This window comes from Haliotis rufescens, unplaced genomic scaffold, assembly GCF_023055435.1.
Source record: "Haliotis rufescens isolate VD_foot unplaced genomic scaffold, xgHalRufe1.0.p SCAF_69, whole genome shotgun sequence".
Taxonomy (NCBI): Eukaryota; Metazoa; Mollusca; class Gastropoda; order Lepetellida; family Haliotidae; genus Haliotis; species Haliotis rufescens.
Window position 1 is genome coordinate 153,596 of NW_025964360.1, and position 19,163 is coordinate 172,758.

General features: G+C 46.1%; 1 protein-coding gene across 3 annotated transcripts in view; it reads right to left on the minus strand.

Annotated features, from left to right (window-relative positions):
* The window catches only part of LOC124112077 (sperm-associated antigen 1-like), a 46,545-nt gene that overhangs the window by 14,552 nt on the left and 12,830 nt on the right, over nt 1-19,163 (minus strand). For all 3 annotated transcript variants that reach the window (XM_048387275.1, XM_046472011.2, XM_048387274.1), the window contains 6 exons: nt 18,029-18,087; nt 16,012-16,111; nt 14,874-14,951; nt 13,760-13,866; nt 11,042-11,846; nt 922-1,096 (listed from right to left, as the gene is read on the minus strand). In XM_048387275.1, coding sequence (XP_048243232.1) covers nt 922-1,096; nt 11,042-11,846; nt 13,760-13,866; nt 14,874-14,951; nt 16,012-16,111; nt 18,029-18,087 — 1,324 coding nt within the window. The remainder of the gene's footprint in view (nt 1-921; nt 1,097-11,041; nt 11,847-13,759; nt 13,867-14,873; nt 14,952-16,011; nt 16,112-18,028; nt 18,088-19,163) is intronic.

Genomic DNA, 19,163 nt, shown 5'->3' on the forward strand with positions numbered 1-19,163 from the left:
AACTACAGAAAATATATGGACTTATATCTAGTTATGGAGCCATTTGTTTGTCATTCAAGTTGATACGAAGTTTGACGGTCCATGGTAATCTTGTTCCCGTATGGTTTTCAAAAAGTTTCTCCCGACACTCGGTTGTGTTAATATTGTCAGTCATTGTTCGAAACTGAAACACCGCCATCTTGCGGGCTATTTATAGTCGGGTGGGGCTTTAAGCATGTTAAGTTCATATTCGAGCTACAGGATTTGGATATGCTGGTCATAATGCCTTACTCACTTATACTGAGGGTTAATGAGCAGGCGGCAATAGTTTTAGTCCACTAGTCCTTATAATGATAACATATAGCAAAACCCTTAAAAATGGCAAATATCTACTTGTCCTTACCGGTATTTAAGAATTGACTTCACTTTGTGTGAGTTCATTGGAGTATGAACCTTCATAGAGTGAGGGCCAAACTGTATGAATGTCAGAGCTTGCGACAAGCTGATGAAGTTGATGAAGACCAACTCTAACCTGGATTTTCACAGGCTACAAATGACCCCAAACAGTGATCCATGTATAACATATGACTGCAGATGCAGTGTTAGAAATTGGCACTAGTCCTGTAGTCCTTGCCAAACTGCCCAATACTTAAGGTATCATTAGAACTAGTAAAAATTTGTAGAATTTGTAAAAATGTTATTATAAGGAATAGTGGACTGAAACCGTTAGTTTCTACCGCTGGACAATCCAGTGATTGATACAATGAGCATCGATCTACCCAATTGGGGTACAATGTTGGCATCAACCAAGTCAGCGAACCTGGCTACCCGATCCCGTCAGTCGCCTCTTATGACAAACATAGTCGCCTGTTATGCCACGCATGGGTTGCTGAAGACCTCTTCTACCCTGGGTCAGGTCAGTTAGATGGCAACATAACTTACCTCTCCTTTGTTTCAAAAGCACTGGCCCTCCGAAGCAGGGGTTTAATGGAATGTGGGACATAGTCTAGGGCCATGGTACAGTCGGCTATGGCGGAGGAGCAGTCTCCCGTCTTCAGCTTGCAGGCTGCCTGGTTGCTGTACAGCAGGGAGAGGCTGTACTCGTTCCCTTCCGGCACTGGAAGGTAGACATCAATTAAAGATTACTATTGTCATGCATTCATGTTCCTGTTTACCGGTAATTACCAGTTTTTTACCGTTAAAATTAGTGTTGCGCAGTGGAACTGAATATTTGAGCGTGGTTTAACTTTTAAAATCTATAAGGAACTAAACGTGATTACCTGTTATTATGTGAAAGAAAGATTAATAAACCTCAAAAATGAAAGAAGCTAATGCTAATTCTAACAGTTACTACTAAGGGAGTCTTAACACTCTCTTACCATCTAACTAACCAGCTCTCTAACGAACTCTGACCAACTCTCTGACCAACTCTCTGACCAACTCTCTAACCATCTAACTAACCCCTTGGGACCGGCAAATTCATAAGTATATTTTCCAAATTAAGTGAACTTGTCTGTTACCATCAGGGTTTCCTCTTGTCTATTTTTAGTGCAAGGAAATGGCATTTCGCTTTGCTTCAAGGTTAAAAATATATTTGTAGTGACTTCGTCTTGAAATATTTAAAAAAAAAAGAAGAGAAAATTGCAACTGAACTTTATGTGAATGATGTGTAGATCTAACTAAGTTACTTCCGAGATGACGTCATTGCATTGAACATGATGTTGAAAAAATTATACCCAGGTAATTTTCATATGTTTTTTTATTTGTGGAAAGTTGGGACTGACAAAAATTTTTACAAACCTGTAGAGGTTATGAATTCTCTGATGAAATCCTCCTTGGGTCACTTATTGCATTTTCCTTGCTCAAGAAAATCTATATGACATAGTTGTAACCATTTTCCTTAATAAAAAATGTTACCACACAAAAAACTTCGTTTTTGTATGATATACGACCACCCTTACGGGGCCTCACCCCCAACGGCGCCTCACGCCAGGGGGAGCAACTCTCACCCAAATCACTTTCCATATGTCAAATGCTGATGGAATGTGGGGAGGTGGGTGGCCGTGCCCCAAGGAGGATTTCATCAGAGAATTCATAACCTCTACAGGTTTGTAAAATTCTCTTTCTGATTAAATCCTCCTTGGGGCACTTATTGCATCAAGACAGACTCCCAAAGATAATCTAGGAAGTGGCATCCGTCAGCAACAGGCGTAAATAAATACATCGTATTTGATTATTCAACAGAATAAAATATTGAGTTCAATAAATGGAACCAACCTTATCGTGAGGCACCACCGTCGAAAGGCGGGGGCTAGAGACAGGGCGTGGTCGACCATATATTATGATAAAGCCTGTTTTTGCGGCTTGTCATAAGTTGAGAACTCGAAACACCTCCCACCCCCCCACACTTTTTTGAACAAGTGATATAAGGGCGTAGATCACGAGAGACCATAACCAGCGCTGAGCTAGGCCAGAGGGTCCCCGAGGATCGAAGGAGTGCGTGCGCCAAATACGAGTATTATCGAGTAGTAAGGACTGATATTTATCGACCGCAGAAGATAAAATCCGGACCATTACTGAGCAGTATAACCGGAAGACTGTCTAAAATCTCGAATGCTCAATCAGCTAGAGATTAGAACTTTGCCCAGTTCGGAGAACTGACTGACCAAACCGAGTACGCTCGCTTGAGTGTTTGTCGAGTTGGTAAGGTTTGATGAATCGTGCTCGGCTGGCTCCAAATAGCCGCGGAGCAGATCTGCTCAATGGGCAGAGCCGCGGCGTACGCTTTTGACGCAGCCACTGCTCTAACCTAATGAGCCTTCAACCTGGTAGGGGGGTCCCTGCCTGTAAGCGTATACGCTGTACAAATGTTTGAAACTATCCACCTCGAGATAGATTGTTTACTCGCAGGTGAGCCAACCTTCCTACCGCAGTAACAGCAAAATAGTTGGTTATCCTTACGGACACCCATATTTCTGCTGATATAGGCCTTGAGAGTCGTGCGGACATCCAAGACATGAGCATGTCTTGCAGTGGTCCCCGACGAGGAAGGCTGTGAAAGAGCAGGTAGCTCAATAGGAGCCGTTCACGTGGAATCGTGTGCGACCCTAGGACGGTAATAGTCCGGTAGACGAAAACTGACTGTCCCGGTGATATTTATCGACCCCATGGAAGACAGTTATTTTGGGATCGGCTGACATAACCCGAATGTCGCCTACCCGTCTGCCGGACGTTACCACCACAAGGAACGCCGTCTCCCAGCTCAACAGCTGAAGAGAGAGAGAGACGACAGATCCCGAAAGGAAGGACCGGACAGCCAATCTAGAATGATTGACAAGTCCCAAGGGGGACTGATCCGCCGGACTGGCGGTCGGATCCTGTCCACACCTGCTAAAAAGCGCTGCACTAATGGGTGTGCACCCAGAAGTGCCCCGTCGACAGGGACGTGAAAAGCTGCGATAGCTGTAGAGTACCCTCGGACTGTTGATGCGGCCAGGCCGTCATCTAGTCGCGACTGGAGAAACTCAAGCACGGATACGAGATCTGCAGAAAAAAAGATCTGCAATCCCTCTATCGACACACCTGGGCGCATAGCAGGCCTATCTATCGTACTGAACGTTTGTCGAATCCCTCCGCGAAGCCAGTATTGTGTCTGCAACTCGTGCAGGAATACCGCTCTTCTGGAGGCGATTCCTGACAGTGGCCAAGCCACCCATTGAATCCTGAGATTCGGGTGGAGGGCCCCGTTCTGGGATAGGAGGTCCGGTCGTAAAGGTAATATAACAGGAGGCTGAGCCAGAAACTTTTACAAACCTGTAGAGGTTATGAATTCTCTGATGAAATCCTCCTTGGGGCACTTATAGCATTTTCCTTGCTCAAGAAAATCTATATGACATAGTTGTAACCATTTTCCTTAATAAAAAATGTTACCACACAAAAAACTTCGTTTTTGTATGATATACGACCACCCTTACGGGGCCTCACCCCCAACGGCGCCTCACGCCAGGGGGAGCAACTCTCACCCAAATCACTTTCCATATGTCAAATGCTGACGGAATGTGGGGAGGTGGGTGGCCGTGCCCCAAGGAGGATTTCATCAGAGAATTCATAACCTCTACAGGTTTGTAAAATTCTCTTTCTGATTAAATCCTCCTTGGGGCACTTATTGCATCAAGACAGACTCCCAAAGATAATCTAGGAAGTGGCATCCGTCAGCAACAGGCGTAAATAAATACATCGTATTTGATTATTCAACAGAATAAAATATTGAGTTCAATAAATGGAACCAACCTTATCGTGAGGCACCACCGTCGAAAGGCGGGGGCTAGAGACAGGGCGTGGTCGACCATATATTATGATAAAGCCTGTTTTTGCGGCTTGTCATAAGTTGAGAACTCGAAACACCTCCCACCCCCCCACACTTTTTTGAACAAGTGATATAAGGGCGTAGATCACGAGAGACCATAACCAGCGCTGAGCTAGGCCAGAGGGTCCCCGAGGATCGAAGGAGTGCGTGCGCCAAATACGAGTATTATCGAGTAGTAAGGACTGATATTTATCGACCGCAGAAGATAAAATCCGGACCATTACTGAGCAGTATAACCGGAAGACTGTCTAAAATCTCGAATGCTCAATCAGCTAGAGATTAGAACTTTGCCCAGTTCGGAGAACTGACTGACCAAACCGAGTACGCTCGCTTGAGTGTTTGTCGAGTTGGTAAGGTTTGATGAATCGTGCTCGGCTGGCTCCAAATAGCCGCGGAGCAGATCTGCTCAATGGGCAGAGCCGCGGCGTACGCTTTTGACGCAGCCACTGCTCTAACCTAATGAGCCTTCAACCTGGTAGGGGGGTCCCTGCCTGTAAGCGTATACGCTGTACAAATGTTTGAAACTATCCACCTCGAGATAGATTGTTTACTCGCAGGTGAGCCAACCTTCCTACCGCAGTAACAGCAAAATAGTTGGTTATCCTTACGGACACCCATATTTCTGCTGATATAGGCCTTGAGAGTCGTGCGGACATCCAAGACATGAGCATGTCTTGCAGTGGTCCCCGACGAGGAAGGCTGTGAAAGAGCAGGTAGCTCAATAGGAGCCGTTCACGTGGAATCGTGTGCGACCCTAGGACGGTAATAGTCCGGTAGACGAAAACTGACTGTCCCGGTGATATTTATCGACCCCATGGAAGACAGTTATTTTGGGATCGGCTGACATAACCCGAATGTCGCCTACCCGTCTGCCGGACGTTACCACCACAAGGAACGCCGTCTCCCAGCTCAACAGCTGAAGAGAGAGAGAGACGACAGATCCCGAAAGGAAGGACCGGACAGCCAATCTAGAATGATTGACAAGTCCCAAGGGGGACTGATCCGCCGGACTGGCGGTCGGATCCTGTCCACACCTGCTAAAAAGCGCTGCACTAATGGGTGTGCACCCAGAAGTGCCCCGTCGACAGGGACGTGAAAAGCTGCGATAGCTGTAGAGTACCCTCGGACTGTTGATGCGGCCAGGCCGTCATCTAGTCGCGACTGGAGAAACTCAAGCACGGATACGAGATCTGCAGAAAAAAAGATCTGCAATCCCTCTATCGACACACCTGGGCGCATAGCAGGCCTATCTATCGTACTGAACGTTTGTCGAATCCCTCCGCGAAGCCAGTATTGTGTCTGCAACTCGTGCAGGAATACCGCTCTTCTGGAGGCGATTCCTGACAGTGGCCAAGCCACCCATTGAATCCTGAGATTCGGGTGGAGGGCCCCGTTCTGGGATAGGAGGTCCGGTCGTAAAGGTAATATAACAGGAGGCTGAGCCAGAAACCTGAGTATTACTGGAAACCCACTCTGCGCCGACTAAAGAGGTGCCAGGAGCACAATTAGTCGCGCAGGCTGAGTGCCTAGCTGAGACAGGACCTTGGAAATCAGAGGTACTGGGGAGAATGCCCACAGAACTGTCCGTCCAATCTAGCTGAAATGCGTCCGGTGCCACCGACCTCGGGTCGTGGACTCGGGAGCAGAACGTTGGTGTCTGGTTATTTAACCCAGACGCAAACAGATCCACCTGTAACGACCTGTATAACAGGGAGAAAATCCCGAATATCCCCGGGTCGAGCCTCCACTCGTGAGGAGCGAGGATCCGGCAAGACAGAGCGTCCGCACGGACGTTGTCCACCCCCGGGAGATAAACAGGTAGCACCCTGATATCGTGAGAGTCGCACTATAGTAGGAACTGCCACGTCTTTCGTCGAAGCGACGGAGACGCCGTTCCCCCCTGCTTCCGGATGTAAGTCATCGCCGTTTGGTTGTCCATCTCTAGACGAACCACTTGGCCACGAAGCAGATCCGGGAAGCGTTGGAACACCAACCTGACCGCTCTCAGTTCTAGCACACTGATATGCAGTTTGATCTCCTGCTGGGACCATAGTCCCGAGGCAGTGTGATCATTCAGAACGCCTCCCCAGCCGGAGAGTGACGCGTCTGTTTGAACTGTGAGAGACGGAACGGGAGTGATTCCCGACCTCGGTCCACCACTGGAGGTGTGTAATGAGCCACTACGGAGTCTCGAGCACAGTCTCGAGATCTTCCGAGTTCGCCCAAAGTCGACGGAGTGCTTGTTGAATGGAACTCATTCTCAAGCGCGCCCGCCAGACCAAATCCACTGTCGCCGCCATGTTGTCCAGTAACTGGAGCCATGTACGAGCAGTGTGACTTGCGCTTAAGGGACTTGATATCTTGTGACAGAGATACACGTCCTCTCACCGTGTTGAAATTAGCCACTAGGAAGACTAGATTCTGAGTGGGGCTCAGATCTGACTTCTTGAGATTGACCATCCACCCTAGAGTGATCAGAATATCTATCACTTGTTGTGTAGCTATCTGACTCAGGGATTGCAATAGAGCTCTTAGTAACCTAGTCGTCGAGGTACGGATGGCAGAACCGACCTTTTGACCTGGCCACTTGGGCGGGAATCAACATCAGCTTGGTGAACACCCTCGGGGCCGTGGAGATCCCGAATGGTAGAACCCTGAACTGATAATACCTCCCGTCGAAAGAAAACCTCAGGTATTTCTTGAACTCTGGATGTATTGGTATGTGGAGATAGGCGTATTTTAAGTCTATTGACGTTAGCCATTCTCCTGTCTCGACAGTTGAGATCACTGTTTGGTGACTAGGAAACAAGTCGAGTAGAAGCCCTCGCTTTCCTGTCCCTCGGGACCCGGTTCGATCGCAGCTTTCATAAGAAGTGCGTCGACCTCGGCACGGAGGAATTCCGCCTTCTCTCGGGTAGCAGGCACCGGTGTGTGCTTTATCCCGGAAAAGTGGAGGAGCGGATGAGTTTTCCCGATAACTTGCGACTATGGGTTCACCCGGGGCTTTTCGGGCGCTAATGGGAACCCATCGTTCCCAGCCCCGCGAAAAAGCTGTTGGCCTCGACCAGCTGCCTTGCCCCGGCCCGTGCCTCTCTTGCTCCTCACGGCGCCCTTATACCTGAAGGAAGCGGCGGCTTCCAAGCAGGTGTGGACGTCTGACCCGTGCGTTAGCGTAGGAGGGGACAATTGGAGAGGCCCGCTTACGCGGTTTTAACGCTTGGTACCTCCAACAAGGCCTTATGAGTCTTTGATGGAAGTATACAATTGAGCAGCCTCTCGGACCGCCTGCTGAGCCCCAGGGAAGAGGGTGGCACCCTCTTATACGGCAAAGCAAGTAGGTCTTGGCGTGTGTAAGTCGAGTATTTAGATACCGACATCCACCGCCTGCGCATGCACATAACAGCGCACATCATCTGCGATGCACAGCTACGAATAGCGTCCCGCGCAAGATAATGTTAGTTGCGCGGCCAACTCCGAAGAGTCGGCCGGCCCCTCTCCCGCTAACTCCCTCTGTACAGCCGACAGATACGCGGAGTGTACGGACACACGGAGCTGTTGGCATGCATTATGATATTGCTCCTCGAAGCATATGTAAGCAGCCTTCAACTCCGCACCGCACACGGGAAAGGGGGGGCAACCGCCGGCCCTGCTTGACCTTAGTCAAGTTGGGTGTCTCCGACTCTGGCATGGGCGCAGCAACCTGAGGCAGTACATGGACAATCCTGTCCCGCACGTGTCTCTGCACCCGGCCCGAGGCCGAGTCCCGGTGCCGAGGTGCCGGAGGTTCAAGGGAACCCACCTGGCACTGGGCTAGGTATCCACTAGTGAAAGCCTTGGCCTCGGAAGAGGCGTCTGGCTCCGCTAGGGTAAATTGTGCGTCGGTAGTGCACGGGCCGGTGCCCGCCACCACTACGCTGGGGAGCGACCTCGAGCCGGAGCCGGAGCTCGGTCTCGGATCGTCCCCGAGACAAAGGGAACCAACCTGGCTCCGGGCTAGGTATCCACTAGTGGACGCCTCGGCCTCGGAAGAGGCGTCTGGCTCCGCTAGGGAAAATTGTGCGTCGGTAGTGCACGGGCCGGTGCCCGCCACCACTACGCTGGGGAGCGACCTCGAGCCGGAGCCGAAGCTCGGTCTCGGATCGTCCCCGAGACAAAGGGAACCAACCTGGCTCCGGGCTAGGTATCCACTAGTGGACGCCTCGGCCTCGGAAGAGGCGTCTGGCTCCGCTAGGGAAAATTGTGCGTCGGTAGTGCACGGGCCGGTACCCGCCACCACTACGCTGGGGAGCGACCTCGAGCCGGAGCCGAAGCTCGGTCTCGGATCGTCCCCGAGACCAAGGGAACCCCCCTGGCTCCGGGCTACGAATCCACTAGTGAAAGCCTCGGCCTCGGAAGAGGCGTCTGGCTCCGCTAGGGAAAAATTGTGCGTCGGTAGTGCACGGGCCGGCGCCCGCCACCCCTCCGCTGGGGAGCGACCTCGAGCCGGCGCCGAAGCCCGGTCTGAGATCGTCCCCGAGACCAAGTTGCCTGCCTCGGCCGACGCCGGGCATATCACAAGGTCTCGAAGCCGCGTCCGGCGCCGACAACGGGGAAGGCTCGGTCCGCATCTCCTCTCGGAGCTGAGACTTTACCTCCTCCATCATCGACGCCATCTGCGACTTAAGTAACGCAGAAAAGTCTGCCAAAGACAGTGCAGGAGAGGGTGCAGTGCTTACTACGGGGACCCTCGAGCCTTCTCCCCCGGCCCCCGGAGAGGGAGCGGGGGAGACAATCTCGGCAGCTTTTTTACCCTTTTTAGATGGGGAGGGGGGGATGTCTTAGTAGATCTGATATCTACCCCCGCCTTTAATAGACCTCTTTAAAGTGGAACAAGTCAACTTGTCTCTTTTGGGGGCCCCGGGGGGTAAAGGCAATGTCCTCCGCCAGACATATTCGGCAGCGTTCGTGCCTGTCTTAGAACAACCCGTACACAGTTTGAAGGTCTTGTAAACAAGACCGTAATTTCTGAGGTGGGCGGGAAGGGTATCAACGTGTATCAGTGCGATATAAAGATCGGAAAGAAACGTGCATAAATTGTGAAACTAGAAGCAAAGGCGTAATGTAGAATGCGATTTGTAACGCGATACTAATAGCCAATGTGTAGTATAATTATAACACCAAAGGGGCGTGTTACGCGCTAAGGTGTAAAAACCCGTAAAAAAGGTAAGTGTAGTTTATGAATTAACACACCACCTTGGGTTTTGTAAAGGAAAAAATTGTAGACCAATGCTGTATGATATAACAAAACCCCAAGCCGTTTTTTAATGGCCTTGGTGTTACATGTATCAGCCCGTGGAACTACAATATGGACGCCATTACGGCCATTTGAATTCAAAGGTACCGTGCACGTGGCGTATTATTACAACTCTATAACTTCACAATGCGAGGTATTACGCCTTTGCAAAGAAAGAAATGTACCATACATACAGTTTGGTCAGCCATGGTTCTTGTCGAACGATAGATTTCTCTTATTTTTGTCTTGTGTGAAAGATCAACACGTCTGTCTCTTACAGATGACATAAGGAAAGTGATTTGGGTGAGAGTTGCTCCCCCTGGCGTGAGGCGCCGTTGGGGGTGAGGCCCCGTAAGGGTGGTCGTATATCATACAAAAACGAAGTTTTTTGTGTGGTAACATTTTTTATTAAGGAAAATGGTTACAACTATGTCATATAGATTTTCTTGAGCAAGGAAAATGCAATAAGTACCCCAAGGAGGATTTAATCAGAAAGAGAATAGGGGGAACTGATAATTTTTAGAGTTACCAGTCCACCAGGACTGGCAGTTTCAAGAGCCAGTGGGACACTGGACATGTCCATGATGCATGACATCACTGAAGACTGTTGTGAAATACATGCTCATGCTTTCTGTATCGTCCAAGGTCAATCTCATTAAAATGAGATCTTACCTCACTTCCGCTAAACAAAGATCTGAGGACATTCCATTACGGGTCACGTTAGAACGACCTTTCATCCGACCAATCATAGTGTTGTTTACCAGATCATGAAAGTGACAGTCGGAAAGTATTGTCTAATAATGCAGCCTCAAAAAAATATAACGTAGGGTATTACGAATGACAGATACAGGCTTTATGACTGAATCGCTACAATCTAGGCCACCTATTAGCCATTCCAGAATTCGAGAATTTGTCAAAATATATTTCAAAGCGTAGTCACCAGTTTGAAACTAGTGCTGTAAAGCACAAGAAAGCTGCCTTCTGATTGGCTAATGTTGACTTCTTTTCATGCAATCCACTGGACAGTTTGCGAAAAAAATCTATGCATATAACATGTTCTTATAGATATTTTTAGGTACAGGGTATGTTAATGAACATGCTTGCATATTCATAAATATTCGATTCTAGTGGCCACGAATAACGAATTCAATTCATGAATGGATACGGTTCGATCCACCGAATACATGAGTGAATCGCAACAGACCTAATAAACACAGTAGCAATGTTCACTCCAGGAATTTTCTCACATGAGACCTTTATGTGAAAATTTCAAATATTCCAGGGTTACTCCCATACAGCACAATGTTAAAATGCCCCATCGTATTTGAAAATGGGGGCCTTTTTTTAAATTTAGGGGCTAAAAGCACAAGGCCCCACACGAGAATTATCCTTCCGGTAGACCCTATCAGTGTTAAATATCCTACCTTCATCCAGCTTGTTGATGGCATTCTCGTAACAAACTAAAGCCTCAGCGTACTGCCCTGTGCGGAACAGATCGTTGCCCTGCTGTCGTAGTTTAGCCACATCAGCCGGGAGAGGAGACACATAGAAGACTGGTCGAGATTGAGCCACACTCACTTGAGCTTGATTCTCAGTCTCGTCTTCAGCTTCTTCATCCCCAGCTGCATCCCTGCCGTGTCCATCGGTTACACTTCCATTATGGTCATCAACTTTCACACCCTTCTCAGATTCCACCGTCTCGTCTATTGCACCTGCATCACTGCTGCTCGACATGGCACCTGCATCACTGCTGCTCGACATGGCACCTGCATCAGTGCTGCTCGACACGGCACCTGCATCACTGCTGCTCGACACGGCACCTGCATCACTGCTGCTCGACACACGTGACACACCTCTCACATCCTTATCACAAGTTGCTGATGTTGCTGCCACACTGTTTTCATCTTTCTCCCCTACTTCATCACTGTTCCATATATCTTTAGCATCACCACTTTTCACGTTACCAGATGCAGTGCTGCTGTGTGGATCTTTTGTCCCCGACTTTCCACAACTCTTATGTTGGTTTTCGTCCTCAAAACCGTTTTCAACAATATCCTCCTTTCCACAAGCCTGTTGACTCTCCATCTCTCCGTTGGTCTTACTGGACGCCTCATCCTCCGACTCACTGCCATCCACATCCTCAATCAACAACCGACGGCCTTTCGCCTTCTTCTCCTTCTTCTCCTGCTCAAACTTCTTTAGGTCTACATCAGCTTCACGCATTAAATCCTGGAGAAGACATGGTGAAAGTGGGTTAGAATGAATACCTTGGTGCCCAAGTCCCTAAAAACGTCTTGTGTACATCTATTACCAAACTCTCTATTGACACTCAAGTACCTGCTACAGTCCTAGTGTGTGTGTGTTTGTTTATTGCTTAGGGGCGGTCGGGTAGCCTAGTGGTTAAAGTGTTCACTCGTCACGCCGAAAACCAGGGTTCGAATCCCGACATGGGTACAATGTGTGAAAGCCCATTTCTGGTGTCCCCCGCCGTGATATTGCTGGAATATTGCTAAAAGCGGTGTAAAACCAAACTCACTCACTCACTCACTGTTTATTGCTTAATACCACATTCAGCAATATTCCAACCATATGATGGTCCAGTAAACAAAAGAATCTGGACCAGACGTTCCAGTGATTGATACATTCTGAGCAACAAGTACACAGTTGGGTAACATTGGCTTACTTTGGTTTGTTTGTTTGTTGTTTAACGCCACACTCAGCTATTTTCAAGCCGGTAAATAATCGAGTCTTGACCAGACAATCCAGTGATTGACATCATGAGCACCAATCCATGCAATTGGGATCGGTGACATGCATCAACCAAGTCAGCGAGCCTGACCACCCAACCCCCGTTAGTCGCCTCTTACAGCGAACATAGTCACCTTTTACGGCATGCATGGGTTGCTGAAGACCTATTCTACATCGGATCTTCACAGGTCCATCGACATACTATCAACCAAGTCAATGAGTGTGACCACCAGATCCATGAACTCCATCTTCCCATGGCAACAGCGTCAACTGTCTATAAAAGTCCAGTTTCCACCCTTGCCAAACTAGGCTGGACCTTCCAGGCTCAATCATAGCACCACCAGTGACTATTGTGAGTTATGTCCCTTCTATGTCCTTCCTGACCAATCAGATTCCGACTCTCACATCACTTGCAATTGCTTCAAACAAAACGGTGGCGCCCAGTCAAGACAATCTGATCGATAATCAAGATCTATATTGTTATAAAACGGGCCTCACCTCACAAAGTGCATCAAATCACTTGATTAAAAACATGAAAAGATTTGTAAAATATATGTCGAAATCCAGTTGGTGGTACACATGCTTTGCAAATCCTATAGTCGACCGAAATCTGCACATTGAAATCCATGTTGTTATGAACCGGACATCTTGTTCATTACATGATTTTGATCGCGTCGCGTAATGAATAGACTCGTCAGTCCAGCGAAAACGCAACTCCGGAATTCGAGCCTAGTTCCGCAAGGGTGGAAACTGGACTTCTAGTATAGTCATTTAACGTCAGATTGCCTCAGGAAGAAGCATGAACTCGGACTTATTCTGGCACTTACTACTGGTTCCCAGTATAGTCACACCTTTTAACAAGCAGAAGGGTGCTGGAAACAGTCTACCTTGGTTCCCCACAGCGGGTACGGTATGGGACACAGCTGACTGTATCTGTTGTTTCCTGACAGAGGTTCAGATGAGGTGAGGTGAAATGGGGTTTAACGTCGCGTCCAAGATTTTTGCACTTATATAGCGACGTGCATGTACGTGTGTGTGTTTGTGTGGCTGCTTGTACTAGTCTGGACTGATGCCGATTTATAGTGCTAGCTTACTGAGATACCATGCCGCAGTTTAACATGAATACCCCACTCAGACACAGTATACTGACTCTGAGCCGACCAGTCCTTGTTTAAGCCCCTTAATGCCGAGCGCCAGACAGGGTAACAACAAGTACCATCTTTTAACGTCTTTTGGCATGACGCGGTCGGGGATCGAACCCTGGACCGGGTGGATGCTCTACCACTAGACTACGGAGGCGGTCTTGTTTCCTGACAGAAGTGTTTCCTGACAGAACTGTCTGCAGACCGACTCTGACAATGGTTATTCCTATCAAACATTTGTAATCATCTAACCTGAGCTTTTTTATTGGCTGGTTCCAACTCCAAAACTCTCTTGAAATCTTTTACAGCTTTGCCAAATTCTTTCTTTCCCTTGAGAGCTGTGCCTCGCCTGAGTAAACCTAGGGAGTCGAAAAGCAGTTAAGTGTTCTGTGGTCAAATATATCTCCTTAGTTAATCAACAAAGCTATCTGTTGATAAAGGTCACTTCCTGGAAAGAGTCTCATGTTTTCTCCACAATAGGGTAGTGTTTATCATTACTTGTCCAGTTCATAAACAGATATGATAAAAAGTATCATAAAATGTTAAGTTGTTTTACGCCAAATTGTTGTATTATGTTTTAAAGGAATGACAGTTATATTAATTTAAACATTATCATAAAAAAAACAGCTTAGCATACAATTGTAATTATTTCCTTAAATATGATTGTAATAAGCAATGCATTTCATAGTGTTGAAATTGTATAAAATATACCGTATTCGATGTAATAAGCACCCCGCTCTAATAAGCCCCCAGAGCGATATTTGTTAATATATTGGCTAGTGAACAATCCCAATTAGCACCCTCCCAACTGATCAATATACACAAGACTTATTTACTTTCAACTCTTTCACCAAAATTATATTCTGATAAGAGCCCCCTATTTCTAATTTTGAGAGTGCCCTGGGCACTTATTGCGTCGAATACGATGCATGAGATATACAAACGCTCACATTCTATACATACACTTGAAACAGTTCTGATGCACCATACAACATACCTTTGATACACACATGGGTATGATTTAAAAACGGTATTACATGGCAATAGTTCAGTTAGCAGTTCTACAAACATGACTATTCTTAAATCAGTTCACGATTTCATTGTCAAAAGCAAAAGATTCGAGAAGCTTAATTTTATGCATCCAGTAATGGAAAACTGCTATATCTCATTTCACAGACACCACTTGTATTGGCTTCATATATTTCATTTGTGCATTTAGTATGTTTATGTTTAGCACTATTTTACATATAATCTGATATATAACCAGCTGTTGTAAAGTTATTACCTGGAGAGGTATTACATAAGCAAGTTTTGCTTGTTTACCGATCCAGATTTCTTTTGAAATAAAAATATCTTTAAACCATACCTTTGATGTTATTTGGCTCTGCATTCAGCACCTCGCCAAGATCAGCCAAACACTGGTCCCAGTCACATGTCTTCAGGTCTGACCAACAAACATTGTACATTAAACATCAAATTGCATATTCATAAGCTTACCCTATCTCACCCTAAGCATTTCCTTCACTTTCTATTGCTCATGTGGAAATGTGCTTGAACAAAGTTTCAGACTTCTAAAAACATTTGACCGAACACATCCAGCATCACCATGGTCACCACCCAAACAAAGGGTCATGCACTGCAATCCTGTTAAAGACGTTGGATACCATTGTTCATGCGCATACTGGACGCGCATGTAATGGCGAGTATTTGTAATGAGGTTACGTCCCTTTTTAATTGCATAAGAACTCATAGAAATGTAAATTTGGGCAAGAGTTACCTCCCCTGATTCATAATTTTAGGGGTATGCTGTGTTGATTGAAAATAATTTGAATATCCTCTGGTAACATGTTGTTTTTATTTTATAATTTTATTTTACAATGAACAAACATTAGACATAAGCCAGTTTGAAAAATATCTTGATTTTGTTAAATGCTTTTTTGAGTGATGAATCAATTTTTTTGGAAAATGTGCTTTTATTAAAGTCAAATGATGTGTGAAATTAAAAATGTTTTGACTTGAATTTTCATTTTTCTGTTTTGTGCCATATCAAAACTGTAATATGTCTATTTAAAAACACTTATTCAATAATCAAACTTTAAAATGACCATTTTATTGGCAAAATGACTTTATCATCCTGTGCCTCTAGATGGCGCCACTTATTCAAAAAATGCCGTGGTGACTTGGTTTTTTTATTGCGTAATTTGATTCAGGACATATTTTCCTACAAAAGGATACCAAATATACCCATTTCTTGAATTTTTTGTTTTTTGTATGCAACCTCTTTAATGTGACCTTTAATGACTTACATGTTGTAGGAGGCAGTAGTCGGCCGCAGGGAGAAATCGGCATCTATTGTGTCACGGCAACATGTCTGACACACTAACGAGGGTATACTCACATGCTAGAGCTCTGTTGTTGTAGGAGGCAGTAGTCGGCCGCAGGGAGAAATCGGCATCTATTGTGTCATAGGAACATGCCTGACACACTAACGAGGGTATACTCACATGCTAGAGCTCTGTTGTTGTAGGAGGCTGTAGTCGGCAGCAGGGAGATGCTCCTTGAGTAGTACAACACAGACTCCTCGTAGTCACCGGACCGGAACGCCTGCAACACAGGAGTAACCGACTGAATGTCGGCACCTGGGTGCCGTTGTAAAAATAACCTTAGTGCTACGAGTGCCGTACGTCTATGCTTAGGTATGGGAGTTACGATCACCATAGCACTAAGATCGCTTTGAACAACAGCATCCAGCTATATCCTAGCTATACAATGGCGGCCTGTAATGAATCCAATCTGGACCACACGAGCAGAGAATACATAGAGAATCTTACGGAGTCTCTTTTCATATCAAATATATGAACACAAGCGGATCAAAGTTTATAGCTCTCATTCATGACCCATCCATGTAATCTACGTCACACCGAATTCACATTCATGGAACATCCTTGACCCCTCAACTCCAGTGAGTGCATGTTGTTTTATGTCCTAGTCAGCAATATTCCAGCGACATCATGGTGGCCTGTCAATGATCAAGTCTGGCTAGGCAGCACCTCGGTGGCACAGAGTCCCACAATCACACAATCACACAAGTCACACAATCTCAGAAGTCACACAATCACACAAGTCACACAATCACACAATCACACAAGTCACACAATCTCAGAAGTCACACAAGTCACACAAGTCACACAAGTCACACAAGTCACACAATCACACAAGTCACACAATCTCAGAAGTCACACAATCACACAAGTCACACAATCACACAATCACACAAGTCACACAATCTCAGAAGTCACACAAGTCACACAATCAAACAAGTCACACAAGTCACACAATCTCACAAGTCACACAAGTCACACAATCTCACAAGTCACACAAGTCACACAATCACACAAGTCACACAAGTCACACAATCACACAAGTCACACAAGTCATACAATCAAACAAGTCACACAAGTCACACAAGTCACACAATCACACAAGTCACACAAGTCATACAATCAAACAAGTCACACAAGTCACACAAGTCATACAATCAAACAAGTCACACAAGTCACACAATCACACAAGTCACACAAGTCACACAAGTCACACAATCACACAAGTCACACAAGTCACACATCATAACAACCAGGTCATCATTAATAACTTCCAGTCACACATCATAACAACCAGGTCATCATTAATAACTTCCAGTCACACATCATAACAACCAGGTCATCATTAATGACTTCCAATCACACATCATAACAACCAGGTCATCATTAATAACTTCCAGTCACACATCATAACAACCAGGTCATCATTAATAACTTCCAGTCACACATCATAACAACCAGGTCATCATTAATGACTTCCAATCACAACCATGTACTGTAAAACGTGAAATTAATGCGTCTCCAAAAGAATGTGACCGCTGGCCCCTAGCCAAAAATGCGACTCAATATGAATGCGACACCCCCTCCTCTCAAGCATCAGTGGATTTATATCTAAACAAAATGTCCTCTGTCAGGTTTACAGGAGGATCCTCACCTTAATCCAACCTTACATTAATCCAATCACACATCCAGTAGCACCGCTTATTAGCTCTGAGTAGAGTACTTCAGCTAAAACAATACGCGCGCGCTGGCTCGTGTCGGCCTTTGATGCAGTCGCAAAGAGCAAAGACACCGTGTTGGGTGGCGTCTGTCTGGACTTACAAGTGTGATCAGTGATGACATGAGTGAGTAGAACGCTTGTCTTGACCCCAGCAGTGACAATTCACACGATGTAATTAGTGAGATTGGTCGGAGGAATGTCTCATATTCCGCTGACATCCCCTCCCCCCATTTTGTATAACATTTTTTCATGCACCCCATCACCCCAACAATAAATTGACAGTTCTTAAATACTGCTCAAATATAATGCCTCATTACTTAATCTTATTGTCTCCCCACCCCAATAAATGACCCATCCCTAAGGCAGACAAATGTTCTCTCTAACAATACTTTTTCATAGAAGTATTTGTACACGACTCACTTCATTTCCTTTGTCCTTCTCCCTGTTGGCCTTCATCAGCTTCTCCTCCGTAGACAGGCCTGCAATCAGACATAGGACAGTGTGTGTTTGTTTGTTTGTTTGTTTGTTTGTTTGCCACACTTATCAATAATCCACATGTATGACGTTGGCCTGTAACTAATCAATTCTGGACCAGATAATCCAATGAGTGTGAGTGAGTGAGTTTGGTTTTACGCCGCTTTTAGCAATATTACAGCAATATCACGGCGGGGGACACCAGAAATGGGCTTCACACATTGTACCCATGTCGGGAATCGAACCCGGGTCTTCGGCATGACGAGCGAACGCTTTAACCACTAGGCTACCCGACCGCCCCAGATAATCCAATGATTGACATTGTGGACAATGATCCACGTCATCAGGGTAAGATAACACACAATCAACAAAGTCAATGAACATGACCACCCAATCCATTCGGTTGCCTCTTAAAATCAGCATATATTCCTGGGGACCTATTCTAACCCTGACTCCCAACAAGGAGACACAAGACAGTGGAATCCGGGAATCTCCACCGGGAGACAAAACTATTGGAGCAAGGACAACAGGTGGAGCTGTGTTGGATTCCCTCTCACATAGATATTCATGGAAATGAAAAAGCAGACAAACTGGCGAAACTTGCTCTAGACAAAGTGGACAGTCTATTCCCTTTCATGAACTAGAGATAAAAACCAAAATCAAAGCCTCCATAGTCCAAAGATGGCAAGCCTAGTGGGACGCAAGTAAAATCGGCAGATGGCTATACAAAATACAACCCAAGATCCACCAAAAGCCAAACTCATACTCAAATGAAAAGAAAGTTGAAATTGCCATCTCACGCCTCGGACTCGGTCACAAAAAGCACTATGACAAGGTTTGTCCATCTTGCAATCAGGCTGAATCCATTGCTCACTTGTTACTGGAATGTCAAGAGATGCCCCAGCCCGGGCTTGGTTAAAACAAAAATTGCAGTTAGACCTGCTAGCTGTCATAGATCTCCTAAAGCCAAGAGATGCAATAGCGAAGGCCAAGCTAACTCTATTTCTGAGAGATGGACAGCTACTCGAACGTATATAAACAGAGCAGCCAAAGGTAAAAATGAAATTATATCAATATAGAA